This window comes from Chiloscyllium plagiosum, unplaced genomic scaffold (genome assembly GCF_037043375.1).
Source record: "Chiloscyllium plagiosum isolate Xiang-an unplaced genomic scaffold, Cpla_swu_hap1 HiC_scaffold_29, whole genome shotgun sequence".
Classification (NCBI taxonomy): domain Eukaryota; kingdom Metazoa; phylum Chordata; class Chondrichthyes; order Orectolobiformes; family Hemiscylliidae; genus Chiloscyllium; species Chiloscyllium plagiosum.
In genome coordinates, this window is record NW_028270167.1 from 11,671,646 (window position 1) to 11,686,414 (window position 14,769).

Consider the following 14,769-nt stretch of genomic DNA (forward strand, 5'->3'; position numbering starts at 1 on the left):
GCACTTGTCCCAAGTTGAAGTATGCATTTTTCATTATACTGCCAGTAAAGTCAGTCACCTCCTGATGCTAATGACTTGGACCAAAATCCTTAGGTATAAAATATGCATATCATCACTGTGACACATTTTGACAGGTTAATTTAAGGTACATCTGCTGTATGAAGGTGTGGTGCAAATGCACCTGAAACTTTGTCAGTCTATTATTCTGCATCCTGCCTTCTTAGTCCAAAAACCTATTAGTCTTGGAAACCCTGATGGAGTCAATAGAGTGCATGCTTTACTCCTGTACTTGATGTTATACTGTAAAATCAGAAAAAAAACAGAAAGGAACTTAGGAAAAACCATTTACATTAATAAGTAACATTTTTCAGATCAAATTACATAGTTTTATTTGTCATGATCCCACTTTCCAACTAAATTACTAGTTGCAAGTGACCCACACAATGTACTAGATCACTGAACCTTTTGTCCAACATAAACAAGAAAAAATACTTTTCAACATTTCCGAAACAGAAATAGCAAAGTATATTAATATACATTCAACATATACTGCGTATTGATTACTACAATACAAAGCAACATTAAAAATGTGTTACAGATGAGAGATGGCACTGCATTTCAGTTCTTTTTTTCCTTAAATTGGCAGTTGACTCTCCCATAAATACAGTGTCATGTAAACAAAGAAAAGATACATACAATAAAAGCTTTCAGTGTTTTCTTGGTACCTTCCCGCTAAACAGCTGAATATCAAGTTTTTGATTTTTTTTCATCAAATAAATGGAACAAAAATGTACAAATGACAGAAGTTGGACAGATTTGTAGTTGAGAAGCAGATAAATGGGTGATGTTTAAATTTTCATCCGGTCTAAAAATTCTCTGTCCAGAGCTACTTTTATTGTTATTTTTTTAAAACCATGATTATTAAAATCACAGTTAAACACTGCTTGACTGGCTTAGTTTGTAGTCTTTCTTTCCACTCGTGCAAATTCCTTTTGAAGTTCTGCTTCTTCTTCTCTTTGAAGCAGCTAAATCTTTCAACTTAAATTTCATTTTCTGATCAATTTTAGAGTTCAGAAAGAATCCCAAAAACCTGGTCTTTGGGCAGGTTCTGGGTGTTTTAATACATATAAAAAAATGACATGACATAGAAACATAATACACAATGTGAAATTTCAAAGGGTTAACATTAACAAATTTCACCTGGCACAAGGAAAGTCGTCACATTACAATGCCATAAAAAGGGAAAAATACTTCAACAAAGGTGCAAGTTACAATTCAAATATAACAAAATCATCCATTTTGACAATTTATTTTTTAACACGGTTCATTTAATTGAGATCTTAAGGTAACATAACAAGATCTATGTGAATGGGAAATAAAATACATAAAATCTAACGTGTCTTTTAAAAATGGCCATATACTTTTTTTGGTAAATGACGCAGAAATTAAGAAGAAAAAGAAAGCACAACAACAAACACTGGAAAAGAAATTTAGGAAAACAAAGCATATTGCACCACTGTTAGGCAAAAATCAAAAATGAAGGAGTACCAGAGGGACAGCAAGCAGTCTTATTGCTCACAGAGTAAATTCCACCTCAGGGCACATGCTGCACTGCTCAGTTACTCTCCCTGGATAAAGTGACATCACAGGGTTTGGAGGGCTCTGTTTCTGCAAGTAAGGCCGGAGGGGGAAGGGGGAGGGGAGAGGGCTTCACAAATGAAGATGCCTGGGATGTCAGGTTGGTGGGGACTCATGGCTGTTTTCATTTTCTCTTTTTGCAATTTTGAAAACTTCAGTCTTCTCTTCTTCTCATGACTGGTACTGGCAGGTGTGGCAAGTAGCGCAACCCCTCAACTGACAGTGAACAAGTCACGATATTGTGCTGGAAAGAAATACAATGAAGTTTTGGCATGTTGCTGCTAGATACTGTCGGCAAAATGGACCTTTCACCTCAAAGCTGAACTCACTCATCTGTAGAAGAATAACAAATATCTGGTCGTTAGTTTGCTGTGCCAATTAAACAAATCACAGTTTAATAACAGTAATTTATCTTAAACAGATAGTTCAGTGAATAGATGAAAGCTACAGAGTGGGCGGCCCCAGGTTCAATCTCTAGTCTATGGAAAGACAGTTAGGGCAAGTTCTAAAGTAGAAGTACTGACTTTTAAGTCGTAGAAAGAAAACCAGTCAGCACTCTTATTCTCATCATTGTCTGTTGACCATGTAGTATTTTAAAGCTCAAAATTCTCCCAGAACTCAAAAGAAGTTCAACCTGTAACAATCAGGTTTTGATTTTGTTTCAGAATCCTAGCACAGAAATCAAGGTTAATTACAGCATTTATTTTGCTATCCTATCTTAGCTCATCCTAATGGAGACCTGAGGTTAAACTACACACCATCCTGGAATACATGAAAGTTGCCTTCATTGTAAAGAACCACTGGCTGTTCTCATGCTAGACAGACATGACCAATAGTGGGTTTAACCAGAGGGTCATCACACCTCAGATGAACAGCAAGGTTCCGAAGACGGTAGCTCATCCAGTGTGGGAACTGATTGCATGCTGATGACATCACTCTGCATCGCAAATCAGCCATTCAGGAAATAGAGCTAATGGCTCTGTGACACATTGGTTAATAAATTTACCCAATGAACCTTATGGAAACACCGACGTCCTGCTTTTATGTAACTGTGTGTCTTACTAGAAAGCTTCTAGCATAAACAGTTTAATTTCCTTGCCATAAAATTACACAACACATTGGTATTAGTTGATATTTTGCTTCACTTTTATGACTATCTTTTTTTCTTGTAGTAACTGGAGGTGTTCTCATGTATAACTTATGGCTGTAGTCAGACAGAATGAACTGGATTTTGTTACAAATTTTGGGAACTCATTTTTGGGACCAAGTGGTGATCCCGATCCCACACTTGTTGATAGCGCTGCTATCTTCCATATGATGGCTTAATTGAATAATTTCTTGTCATGAGCATTCAATACAAAATATAGTGAAAGGTTTATACTGTCGCTGTGCATCAAGCATTCTCATTAACTTAAAATAAAGAAAAGATAAGTTAAAAAGAGTCCATCATTGGCTGCCTTTGTGCCATGTCTTAGTAGGATGGCAGATACACTCAATGGTACACGTTCAGTCAAGATGGCAGCTCTGAAGAGCTGGCGGCCCTAGTGGGTGAAGTGGGTGCTACTGACGCAGGTCAGGGACTGCAGGGGCACCCCAACACCGAGATGCCCTTCTTGGGTAGCACAGCAGTGCAAACACAATCAAAATCTAGGCTGGACTTGCAGCAATTTGTCTGTCCATCCTGTGTCAAACTGCATTACCTGTTGGAATGCAGAATGGAGATAAATCAGATCCACATCCAAATGTAACACTTCAATTGAAATATGAAGAAGTGCTCCTTTTTTAAGAGAAAATGAAAATTCATCTTTTGATAAAGCTTTAAAATTGATTTTCCAGAATGGAGGCAGCCTACTTGAGATGGTCTGTCAATCTCAAACTATTAGGTTGCAGTTACTTTTTGAGGGTATGAATACTCAAAATCCCCATAAATCATAGAATCCCTACAGTGTGGAAACAGGGCATTTAAGCCAAACAAGTCCAAACTGACCATTCGAAGAGTATCCCAACCAGCCTCATTACCTTACTCTATTACTTTACATCTCCCTTGATTAATGCACCTAACCTAAACATCCCCAAACCCTATGGGTAATTTAGCAGGGCCAATTCACCTAACCTGCACATCTTTGGACTGTGGGAGGAAACCAACACAGCCGGAGGAAACCCATGCAGACACAGAGAGAGTGCGCAAACTTCACACAGACAGTCGCCAGAGGCTGGAATCAAACCTGATCCCTGGTGCGGTGAGGCAGCAGTGCTAACCCTGAGCCACAGTTCTGCCCATAAATGACATATGGAGCCCCTGCCTTGATCATCCTTAGGCTGTGCAGGGAGGCTGTCTACATTGAAGTGGAGGTCTCTGCATATGTTGGCATTTCACCTCCAAAATACTGGCAAGGCTATATGCCTCACTCTTAAGTCTAGTCGGCTATTTACTACCAAAGAACACGCAGTCTATCCAAATTACAACCGCCAACAAAATATCTCACCCCTATCTCCTGCCAACACTACTTTACTGGCTCTCCACTTCCAAGTTTAATTCCGCCTTTACAAAGCCAGAAAACACAGGTTAATGCCTCCTCAACTCATCATTTTATAGGTATAACTTCATTGTACAAAAAACATTATTTTCTCCACATTTTACCTTCATTATAAAAAATGCCACAACAAACTATGAGAAACCAAAAAAAAGTCATTGTGCAGTAAAACTACAAGAATATAAAAAAGGTAAATACACACATTCCCCTTAGAACAGCAGCATTGTAGATCACCTCTGTATCCACTACACTCCAGCTTGCTCCATTCCAAACGCCAGGTCAGGGTGTTTGTAGGTGAGAAGTTTGTTGTCAAATGGTGGATTCAGTTCTTTCAGTATCTCAGTGATGCATTTGGTGGAGTAGCAGGAACTGTTTGAATGTTGTGAACCCTCTCCTGTGTTTGGATCAGCAGAACTCTGTGAACTTTCATCACATTCTGAAAGAGCATTGAAGAATCAAACAAGAAATTTACTATAAATGTTTGCACTCAAGCCTTAATGCTACAGTGTTTTGCACAGCTTAGAGTCAGCCACTGTGAATGCTGCCAAACATGTTTAAAGGAAGAGGGAATTCTTGAATTTTATCAATGTTCTGGCAGCAGCATTTCTTGATTCTGGTTCACATTTAGCTCTATTTGGTTTAGAGTGAAATTGATGAATTCAAATTCTAATTACATTATATGGAATAACAAGATTTTAATTGACATTTTGAAGGCCAAATTCCATAGGTCCATTCATGGTCCAGTGAAAGCCACAAGCTCTATTGTCTTAACAAATGTCTGCTGTAAAGCTTCATCAAAAATTTATCTTATTTATTCAGAAAGGACTGCTTCTTTATATTTCAATGGAAGTATTTTTTTTGTGGGCGGCACGGTGGCACAGTTGCCTCACAGCGCCAGAGACCCGGGTTCAATTCCCGACTCAGGCGACTAACTGTGTGGAGTTTGCACATTCTCCCCGTGTCTGCGTGGGTTTCCTCTGGGTGCTCAGATTTCCTCCCACAGTCACAAAGATGTGCAGGTCAGGTGAATTAGCCATGCTAAATTGCCCGTAGTGTTAAGTTAAAAGGGGTAAATGTAGGGGTATGGGTGGGTTGCGCTTCGGCGGGTCAGTGTGGACTTGTTGGGCCGAAGGACCTGTTTCCACACTGTAAGCAATCTAATCTAGAAACAGGCTACCTGATTTTGTTCCTTTTCTGCATTCCATCAGGTTATACATCTTCTGATGTATATGGACATTACTGTCAACACTAGCCAATCTCAGTGATGTATTAACTCCTGCAAGGTATGAAGATGTAGATCAGGTTCTAATATGCTTCTAATATTCCCCTTTCTGTTGAAATACAACTCCCTACCACATTTGAGGAAAGACATGGAACTTGAGGTCACATCTACTATGTGCCATTCATGGGTACTGTACTTTCAACTTGCTTCAATATGAATTTTAGAAATTTCAGTCAGGGTTATTCTTAGCCAGCCATCCCCAGTGATTTGCATCTATGTTGTAAAGCAATATTTTCAAAATTTATTACAAATTAAATGAGAAAATCACATTGAAATTCTCGCCTGTCTTGAATGCAGATTACTTCTAGGCCAATGATGGAAGCAGTCATGCAAGGTACCTGAGACTTTTTGGTTCATTCAGAGCTTTCCATTTTATTGACCATGTAACACATAGCCTTTTAAGCTACTTTGATCGTCAACACTATGCGGCTGCTTGTAGCTACTTCTGCTAGTAGATCTGCTGTCATGGTATGCTACGCTTATCGGTGTTGTGTCAGTCTCACATATTCACTGAAGCTCAAACTAATTGTTTAATAAAAACAACATAGGACACAGAAAGGTAACAGTTCCAAACAGGTCTCATAATATTGCTGGTTATTTGATAAATGTAACCTGAAATCTTATTAGTCATGCAAGATGATGGACTATAGGAAACATTTTTTTTTCACAGGTTGATTAATCAAAGTTTTATTTTCTTATCTACAGTTTTGCTGAGGCATGTTACAAACAATGAAAATTCAATATGCCTAATTAAGTCACGGAGCATGATTAATCTCTCTGATAAGATTGTCATCATGAAAATGCACTTAGTGGAAATGAAACTTCTCCTGGTGATCCCTCAGAGTGAGGAGAAGTCTGCCAGAGAGTCCCAGATGAAGTAGAGGGTGAGAAAGCGAATAGAAGTGTAAGACAAAGAAAGACAGAGAGAGGTTTTAAGAGATGGGGATGAAGACAGTGAAAGGTAAAGAAGGTGGAAAAGGCAAAGTAAAAAGCTAAGCAAGAAACAGCAGTTAAAAAATCCAAAATCCACACTGGCAGACAGTCATTAGTCAGCCTGATGGTCAGTCTGTGGTCACTGAGGGAATATCACTCCTCTTGAACTTTCTCCTTGCTCTCAGGTCTTCAGCCTTTATCATCCGCCTTGCTTCAAAGGCAGTTAACTTCAGTGAAACAGGGCTCACCATCCTGGATGGTCGAGAGCACTCTTTTCCCAACTATTGAGGTCAAGGTCAATCTTCTCTAAGTAGGTTTTCAGGGTATTTTTGAAATCTCAGCTGCTGACCATCCTGTGATTTTTGACCAGTCATAAATCAGAAGTTCAGACTGCACTCAAAATATGACTACCACCATTCTCTACAACTGACAGGAATCTGATTCTTTTCCTATCAGAATTGATGTCAAACAAATATGTGACCCTTTCCTCCAACTTCTTCGTGGTTCTATCCCTTACACAAACCTCCTCAAAATCAAGTTTTGAAGAAGAATTATATTGGACTTGAAATATTAATTCTGTTTCTCTCTCTACAGATGTTTCCAGATCTGCTGAGTTACTCCAGGACTTTCTGTCCATATTACAAGCGATAATTTCTCTTATACATTAAGGTTTACGTTATAAGAGCAGGGAGGTTATGTTAGAATTTCATAAAACACCAATAAGACTATGGCTAGAGTACCACACAAAGTTCAGATCACTGCATCACAGAAGGATATATCCACACAAGAGTGGCAACAGGAACGTCTCAGAAGGATGCTGACAAGAATAGAGAATTTTAGCAAAGAGAAAAGATTGGATATGCTGGTTTTATTTTCTTTGCAATGAAGGAGCATGACGGAAGATTTAATTGAGGTGTATAAAATTTTGAAGGGACTATACAGATGGAGATTAACAGAGAGGTTAACAAGGAGAAAGTGAGGCCTGCAGATGCTGGAGATCAGAGTCAAGAATGTAGTGCTGGAAAAGCACAGCAGGTCAGGCTGCATCCAAGGAGCAGGAGAATCGACGTTTCGGGCATAAGCCCTTCATCAGAAAAGTTACCAATCAGGTGGCATAGATTTGATTCAGTTGAGAGGTTAGCTACAAAACAAATATTTGCCGAAAGGATAGTGAGGATGTAAAACTGCCAAGAAGTGTGGAAAAGGCAGATACCCTCATCTAATGTCATTTTACGATGATAAGTTTTTGAAAAGCTATAACCTACAGGGTTATGGACCATGAGCTAAAAGATATTAGACTGGGTAGTTCTTTCTCAAGCAGCAGGCATTTAATAGGTCAAAAAGTCTTCTTTTGAGGAATAAGCTATTCCATTTTGCTGTCTCATCAATTAAACCTAATTTCACTCCAAATATTTTGTTGAACCAAAGCATAACTTCTCAGCTAATGAATTAAAAGGCAATTAATAAATGGCAACTGAATTGACCCAAAAATCTTTTATATAACTTGTAGAGCTGAATGATGATACTGGACTTCATTACACACCTTTCTCTATAAACCACTTCTAATTAGTGAGCACAGATTGTAATCAGATAGAACGTAATCAACATTATCACAGGTAATCATATTTCAAATATCAGCCTTCTGCAAAAGCAATGTGTATACATTACAACAAATGTTTATGACCTTTATTGAAAGGACAAAACAAAATAGTTATCAATGCACACTGATGAACTCAAACAAAACACATATCTGAGTTACTGCAGCTAAAATGCAGTGTTGGCTTATTTGTGTTTCAATATGTTAAGTATTTAGCTTGTGGTTAAGATTATTAGAACACAAGAAATACTCACCATCATTCCCTCCTGTCTGTAGCTGTTGGCTCCCCGTAAGTGATGAATGGCTAAGGACAACATCTGACATACGGGCAGAGCTAAGCACCTTTCCAGCTAATAAACTCATCCCTGAGGGCTCTGCCTGATCCTTCAAATGAAAAGATAATCAAAGTTAAATCTGTCAATAAATGTAGACTGGAACTATCATAATAAGTAATAAGTAGCACAATCTGTACTTTATCCCTTCAAATAAATTGGATAAAATTCTCCTTTTCTGTACCTTTTTGAAAATAGAAAATATTGGTAATTTTACAGGGAAAAGCTTGGCAATCGCTTTTGCCCCAGATGAAAGCTTAACAAATTATCCAGTTCAGGTCCCTGACCATTACCACTGATCATATAACAAAGACACAAAAACCTCACAAAACAACATCATAATCATCTTTCACACGTAACTATTTCTAAACATCGGCTTGCTATTTCAACTGACTCTTTAGCTAGATTTATACATTTCTGAAATTTCTTAATGGTGTGCCTCACATTGAGTGATCTCAAAGCAAGGACACAAGTTAGTGGGACAACATAGTGGATGTGAGGCAGATTGGTAGGATTAGGGGTGAAGGCACAGTTGATAACAAGGGTTTTAGAGAATTCTTTTGGCTCTGTGTGTTCATAAGGTCTGATATTCATATGGTCTGATATTCATATATCAGAGACTTTCATCAATTTTGTTAATCATAATTTTGCTGACTATCCAGATAAAAATAATTACTGTTGAACTTTGCTAGACCAAGCATGTAAAGAATTCTGCATAACTGAAGCCTACTTAATTTTTCTAATATTTACTAAATGTCATGCTATTTTTGGTACATAATCTTAAATATTAAATAATTAAACACTAAACTTGAAACAAAATGCACCATATTGTTTACAGTGTAAATCAGAGGTAATAATCAGACATATAACAGTTAAATTAAAAAGAGAATAAAAATAGTTTGTACATACATAAGCATCATCACTTGTCTGAATTGTGTGATGTCGCTGGAGGGTTCTAGTTGACTGTCTCGTTGTGTAACCAACTCCATTGTGATCATTTACCTCCATGGGCTGCATGGGAGCTCTTCTTCCATCCATTCGATCACCAGACATAGATTCTGAAATAAGGCAAGATTTTGACCTTTTACGTTTCTGGGTAGCAGAGATCTGGGCTTTTAATTATTTCTACTTCTCTATTTTCAATCACTTTAGATATGTTCACAGCAGCCTTCCTGAATCTTTGAACCTTTAAATTAACATGATTCTGTCTAAAAGGAGAAAACAGGAACTTGTCTGGGTAAACATTACATGAGAGATCTTCAGTCATATGGTATATAAAGTCTTTCATTTCAGTTCTTTAATGGAGGAAGGTGTAGAGATTTGGTGATATAGCATAGATATCAAGGAAAATGCAAGATTAAGGCATTCCAAGTTCAGACAGAAAGAGTAAAAGGGTGAGAATCAGAGATATTTAGATGTGGAATGAATTACATTTAAAGAATGAGAAAAAAACATACTAACACACAGGGCAATACATAATGTTCTTCCGTGGTAGAATAGGATTTTGCCTTGCTAGATTTGGTCAATTATTTCCTAAAATAGCATGCAAATGTTGATATGTCATTCATTATTGCTTTACCAGCTGCTTGGTGTCTATTCAACATGGGGGCTGCTCAAAATATCAACTCCCTTTCTTCACCCACCTTCTCCCCCTCCATTGGTGCCTTTAGATACATAATACCTTTCAATAACGATTTAGTATTTTCCTCTTGATTGCTCCAATAGTGATCAATGTGCTCTTTATCACAGTGAAGTCTTAATTTCTCACCAAATCTCTCTGGCAGAAGCCGAGATGCACCAATATGGCAGGAAATCAGGATGAATCAAGATTTTAATTGAAAATAAATCACACATCCCAGTGACTATTATACAATAAATGTGGTACAGCAATGACTTGAAACAGTGTAATAAGTCAACTGCAATCAAAAAAATGACTTAGCAACTGTTTAAATGTTAAGCTGCATCTTTTTTCCAGGATACAGCAGGAAATAGTCTAAGACTGCACTCACAGTGAGTTCTTGTACATGGAATAGACCAACAGATACACAGACTGAAACAGGAACAAACATCTTATGAAGCTATAATGCCCTTCTCAAGGACGTAACTGATTGCACACAGTGCTGTGTGCTATCAGGAACAGGCTTTTTTGGCGTGTAATCTGCCAGATCCAGTGGCATTGGCTGTATCTCTTAGTAATTTTGATAAGTATTTATATTATTTTCCTTTTCTGAGAAAACCACTGCTATACCATTAAGATGATTTTCATATTACGCAACAGAATCTTTAATGTGCAGGTTATGCATTCACATTGACATCTAAGACAAAGATAAACTGAAGGTGCTCGCTCTTCTTTCAAACTACCTAACCGCAGTCTTTAAAACGTTCTATTAACTGCAACACTTCACGGGAATGCTGTCATTAGCTTACTGGCAGTTCCGAAGGCCACTGGAAATGTTTCAAGTCAGGAGCTTGTCTGAGCTGATCTAGTAACACAACTTTGAAAATTGTTAATTCATAATCAACAGTCTATAGACTGTGGTCCACAGACCAGCCTGCTGGTTATAACAATCTTGGCTTTCCTATAACAGAAAGAACAACAGTACACAATGATCAGACTGCTGCGCTGAGAAGAAGTAAATTGGAATTTGCCCACCTTGTTCAACTGCAAAGTGGAATTCTTCTTGTTAACAAATAACATAATGGCTCTGTTAATAGTTAAGAAATCTAAAACCTGACTATCACCAAACACAGGCAAATGGGACAAAGTTCAATTTAGGAAACGAGGTTAGCATGGACGAGTTGGGCTGAAGAGTGTGTTTCTGTGCTGCATCACTCTATGTTCCATTTAAGTGAACAAAAAAATAGTGAAATGTTCTCTTAAAAAGAATCATCAACTTAAATAAAAGCAAACTATATTAAATTCAACAACCTTGCAGGATATTTGGGTGGTGGTTTGAATTACATTTAGCATTTTTAATTTGTACATGCTGAGATTTTTTTATTTATTGTCAGAAAGGCAAAAGTATGACACAAAGAGAGTTTTGAATATTTTAGTGGATGTTGCTGGCTAAAAGATAAGAAAGGAAGGTTGGTGGGAGGGACAACTTGGCAGTCGGCCACTTAAAGGCACTCATTATTTATGATGTGGAGGTGTCGGCGTTAAGACTGGGTGGATAAAGTTAAAAATCACACAACACCAAGTTATGGTCCAATTAGTTTATTTGGAGGTATGCTCAGGGTTGCATAGCTATTTAGCATGTGAGAGTCTTATGCATGATCGGAATTAACCAGACAAATTGCTCCATCAAGTGAGAACGGCCATCCACAGAATTGAGAAAGAGCTATCATATGCTAAACAGTTAAGCGACGCCAAGCATACTTCCACATAAACCTGTTGGACTATAACCTGGTGTTGTGTGATTTTTAACCTCATTATGTTCATTTGTCAATTGTACAAAATGGAGTCAGTAATCAACTGCATAAAATAAATCACCAGTAGAAGGTTTACAACAGGTTATCGGCTTTTCTAGGAGATAATGCACAGGATAGATGAACAACTTAAAAGTTGGGCAAAACTAAATGAAAAAGAAGAAAACTTTTTGATAATGATCATTCTTTCTTCTTTCCCTGTTGTTTGTAAGATTGCAGGAAGGATAAGCACATGAACTTAGATGGTCCCCACATCTAATTTCAGACGTCTTGCCACTAACTCATAACACAGTAATGAGCTTTCAGTTCTGAATGACCTGAAACATTATGACTTTGTCTTTCTCTCGGGAGATTGCCAGACTTAGAGTCATAGAGTCCAAGTAGTCCATGCAGAACATAATCGCAAACTAAACTAGTCTCACCTGTTTGCTCCTGGCCCATATTCCTTCAAACCTTTCCTATTCATGTACTTATCCAAATGTCTTTTAAATGTTGTAATTGTACCCATAGGCATCACTTCCTCAGGAAGTTCATTCCAAATGCAAACCACTCCCTGTGTAAAGAATTTGGTCGTGTCTTTTTAAAATCTTTCTCATCTTACCTTAAAACTGTGCCCCCTAGTCTTGAAATATCAACCATTCTTGATTCTACTTAAGAGAATCCATGTTACACTCCATATGTTCTTTGCCAGATCTTTTAATTACCTCACCATCCTTAATCTCTCCTTCTTCCTGTGATCTGAAGTCTTTTTAAAAACACAAGTACCATACAGGAAATGAACCACATTTATCAGATTTATCTGTTTTCCAATGTTTTGCAATGTTGGCATTCCTTGCACTGATGTTTATTCCTTTCCATATCCCATTTAATTAAAATGTTTAATTCAATCATAAGGAATCTAGTTTTACCCAAGGCATTGCTGTCCATTCTTCCAATACTGTTTAAGAAGGGCGGTATGACGAGCCAGGGAACTATAGACCGGTGAGCCTGACCACGGTGGTGGGCAAGTTATTGGAGGGAATCCTGAGGGACAGGATGTGCATGTATTTGGAAAGGCAAGGACTGATTCTGGATAGTCAACATGGTTTCGTGTGTAGGAAATCATGTCTCACAAACTTGATTGAGTTTTTTGAAGAAGTAACAAAGAGGGTGGTGGTGGAGGGTTGTTTCTCAGACTAGAGGCCTGTGACCTGTTTCCATGCTGTACATCTCTATGACTATGACTCTGATATAAAATGTAGTACAAGTCACACATAAAGATGCTCTGAACAATCCTTTACAACCTGCCTTTTACATTGATGGGCCTTCAGTTAATAGATTTAAAAAAACCTCAATTTACAGCTTTGATTCCTACCACACTGATTTACATGTTTTAATAAACCAAAAAAAATGGAAACCTGGAGTAATTAGCAAAGCCTCAGCTGATTCATCACTGCCGACTGAATCCCAAATGCAGATTGTACTGTTTCAATAACCACTTGGACCTTATTTATAACAAAATGCAAAATTAATTTTAGTTAAATAACTGCTGTGGTATGGTTTTGTACTGGCAAATTCCAAATTTTAATCCTGATAAAGGTACGAAAAAAACATTGTTGCTGTTAATGCAAGGTAACTGAGAAATTGTCTCAAACTTATTACTGGGTAGGTAGGCAGAAGCAATTCCTGTTTGTAAAAGTATCAAGAGCAAGAGTGCATAGATTTAAAATGACGTGCAAAAAGGCAAAGTAATGTGAGAAAATAAACTCTCTCATATAGTGAATAGTTTAGGCATGGGGTATACTGCCTGGAAATTTGGAGCAGGCTGGTTCAATTCAGGCATTCAACAGGGCATTGGATAATTATTTAGAGTGAAATAGTGCGCAAGGATATGGAGGAAAAGCAGGAGATTGGTATTGGGTAATGATTTAGTGAATTATTTAATAGCTTGAGCTGGTATAATGAGCCAAATGCCCTCCTTTTGTACCGTGACTATTCTGTGATTCTTTGATACCTCACTACTTGGTATACATTTTATACACCACATAAAATTGGTAATGAACACAGGTATATCTATTTCATCATTATGTAACTTGGTAGGATTGTGTGCCATGATTTATAATGAGCATACCTAACCTACATATCTGCTGAGGGGAATTCTAACAGCTAGTGGCCAGAAACAGGCAGGGTAGTGAGCAAAATGGAATGGGAGAGTGACCCTAACCAACTTAATGTGAATGACTACAATTTTAAATTGCAGATGCCAAACAAATTCAGCAGGGGCCAGCATGTTTTGATTAAGTATACAGATTGCGTCCTAATGACGTAATCAGAATCTAACCGCAATCTTAAACCAGGACTGCAATGATAAAGCCCTGATGGCTTCCTTGGCAGACCAAACCCAATAGAAAGAGAGTACAAAGGTTAGAACATACTAAAAAGCAAGGAGATGTTATATAACATTCGGGGGTTTTAATCAAGGCTGGGAGAATTCTCTTATAGAACCCACCATGAAACCTTCCTTTCCCCTTGGTCTTTTCTCCCTTTTCTCCAATTGCAATTCCTTTCAGGATTCCCTATTTATCATTCTATGAGATTTCTGGCTCACGTCACTCAAAATCTAGTCACTGCCTAGCGTAGTGACTATGATTCTGACCAGAGAGTGGGAGGCTAATCTCCAATCTAGAAATGGGATGAGCAAGCTGATTTCATGATGCCGTGTGATCCCTCCCCCCTCCCTGCAAAACAGTAAAATTTCTCTCATTGTTTGTGGATAGTGCGCATGTCAATGAAAGCTGAATTCATTTGTGTTTTGATTTTAATAGTTAACAGAGAAAGTGCATGTTAAGGTAAAATTACATCAACATTCATGCTATATCTAATGCAACAGGTAGATGCCATGTAACAAAGCTAACTTTTTAAAATGTGTGAGAGATCTCGGGTATTAAGCATTTATTCCACACCAGTAATATACAATATTGGCCTTTTACAACCTTAGGACATCCCAAAATACTTTATTAGCCATTAAGTACTTTATGGGTGTGT

The 14,769-nt window shown here is 37.8% G+C and overlaps 1 protein-coding gene across 7 annotated transcripts in view; it reads right to left on the reverse strand.

Moving 5' to 3' along the window:
* Window positions 1–363: 363 nt before the first annotated feature.
* Window positions 364–14,769, reverse strand: part of sik3 (SIK family kinase 3) — a 305,700-nt gene continuing 291,294 nt past the window's right edge. For 4 of the 7 annotated variants that reach the window (XM_043676612.2, XM_043676614.2, XM_043676610.2 and 1 more), the window contains 5 exons: window positions 9,226–9,374; window positions 8,239–8,368; window positions 5,350–5,448; window positions 4,375–4,608; window positions 364–1,971 (listed from right to left, as the gene is read on the reverse strand). In XM_043676612.2, the coding sequence (XP_043532547.1) occupies window positions 4,418–4,608; window positions 5,350–5,448; window positions 8,239–8,368; window positions 9,226–9,374 (569 nt within the window). In that variant the 3' untranslated portion in view covers window positions 364–1,971; window positions 4,375–4,417. The remainder of the gene's footprint in view (window positions 1,972–4,374; window positions 4,609–5,349; window positions 5,449–8,238; window positions 8,369–9,225; window positions 9,375–14,769) is intronic. The other 3 variants (XM_043676615.2, XM_043676613.2, XM_043676611.2) reach the window with 2 other exon arrangements.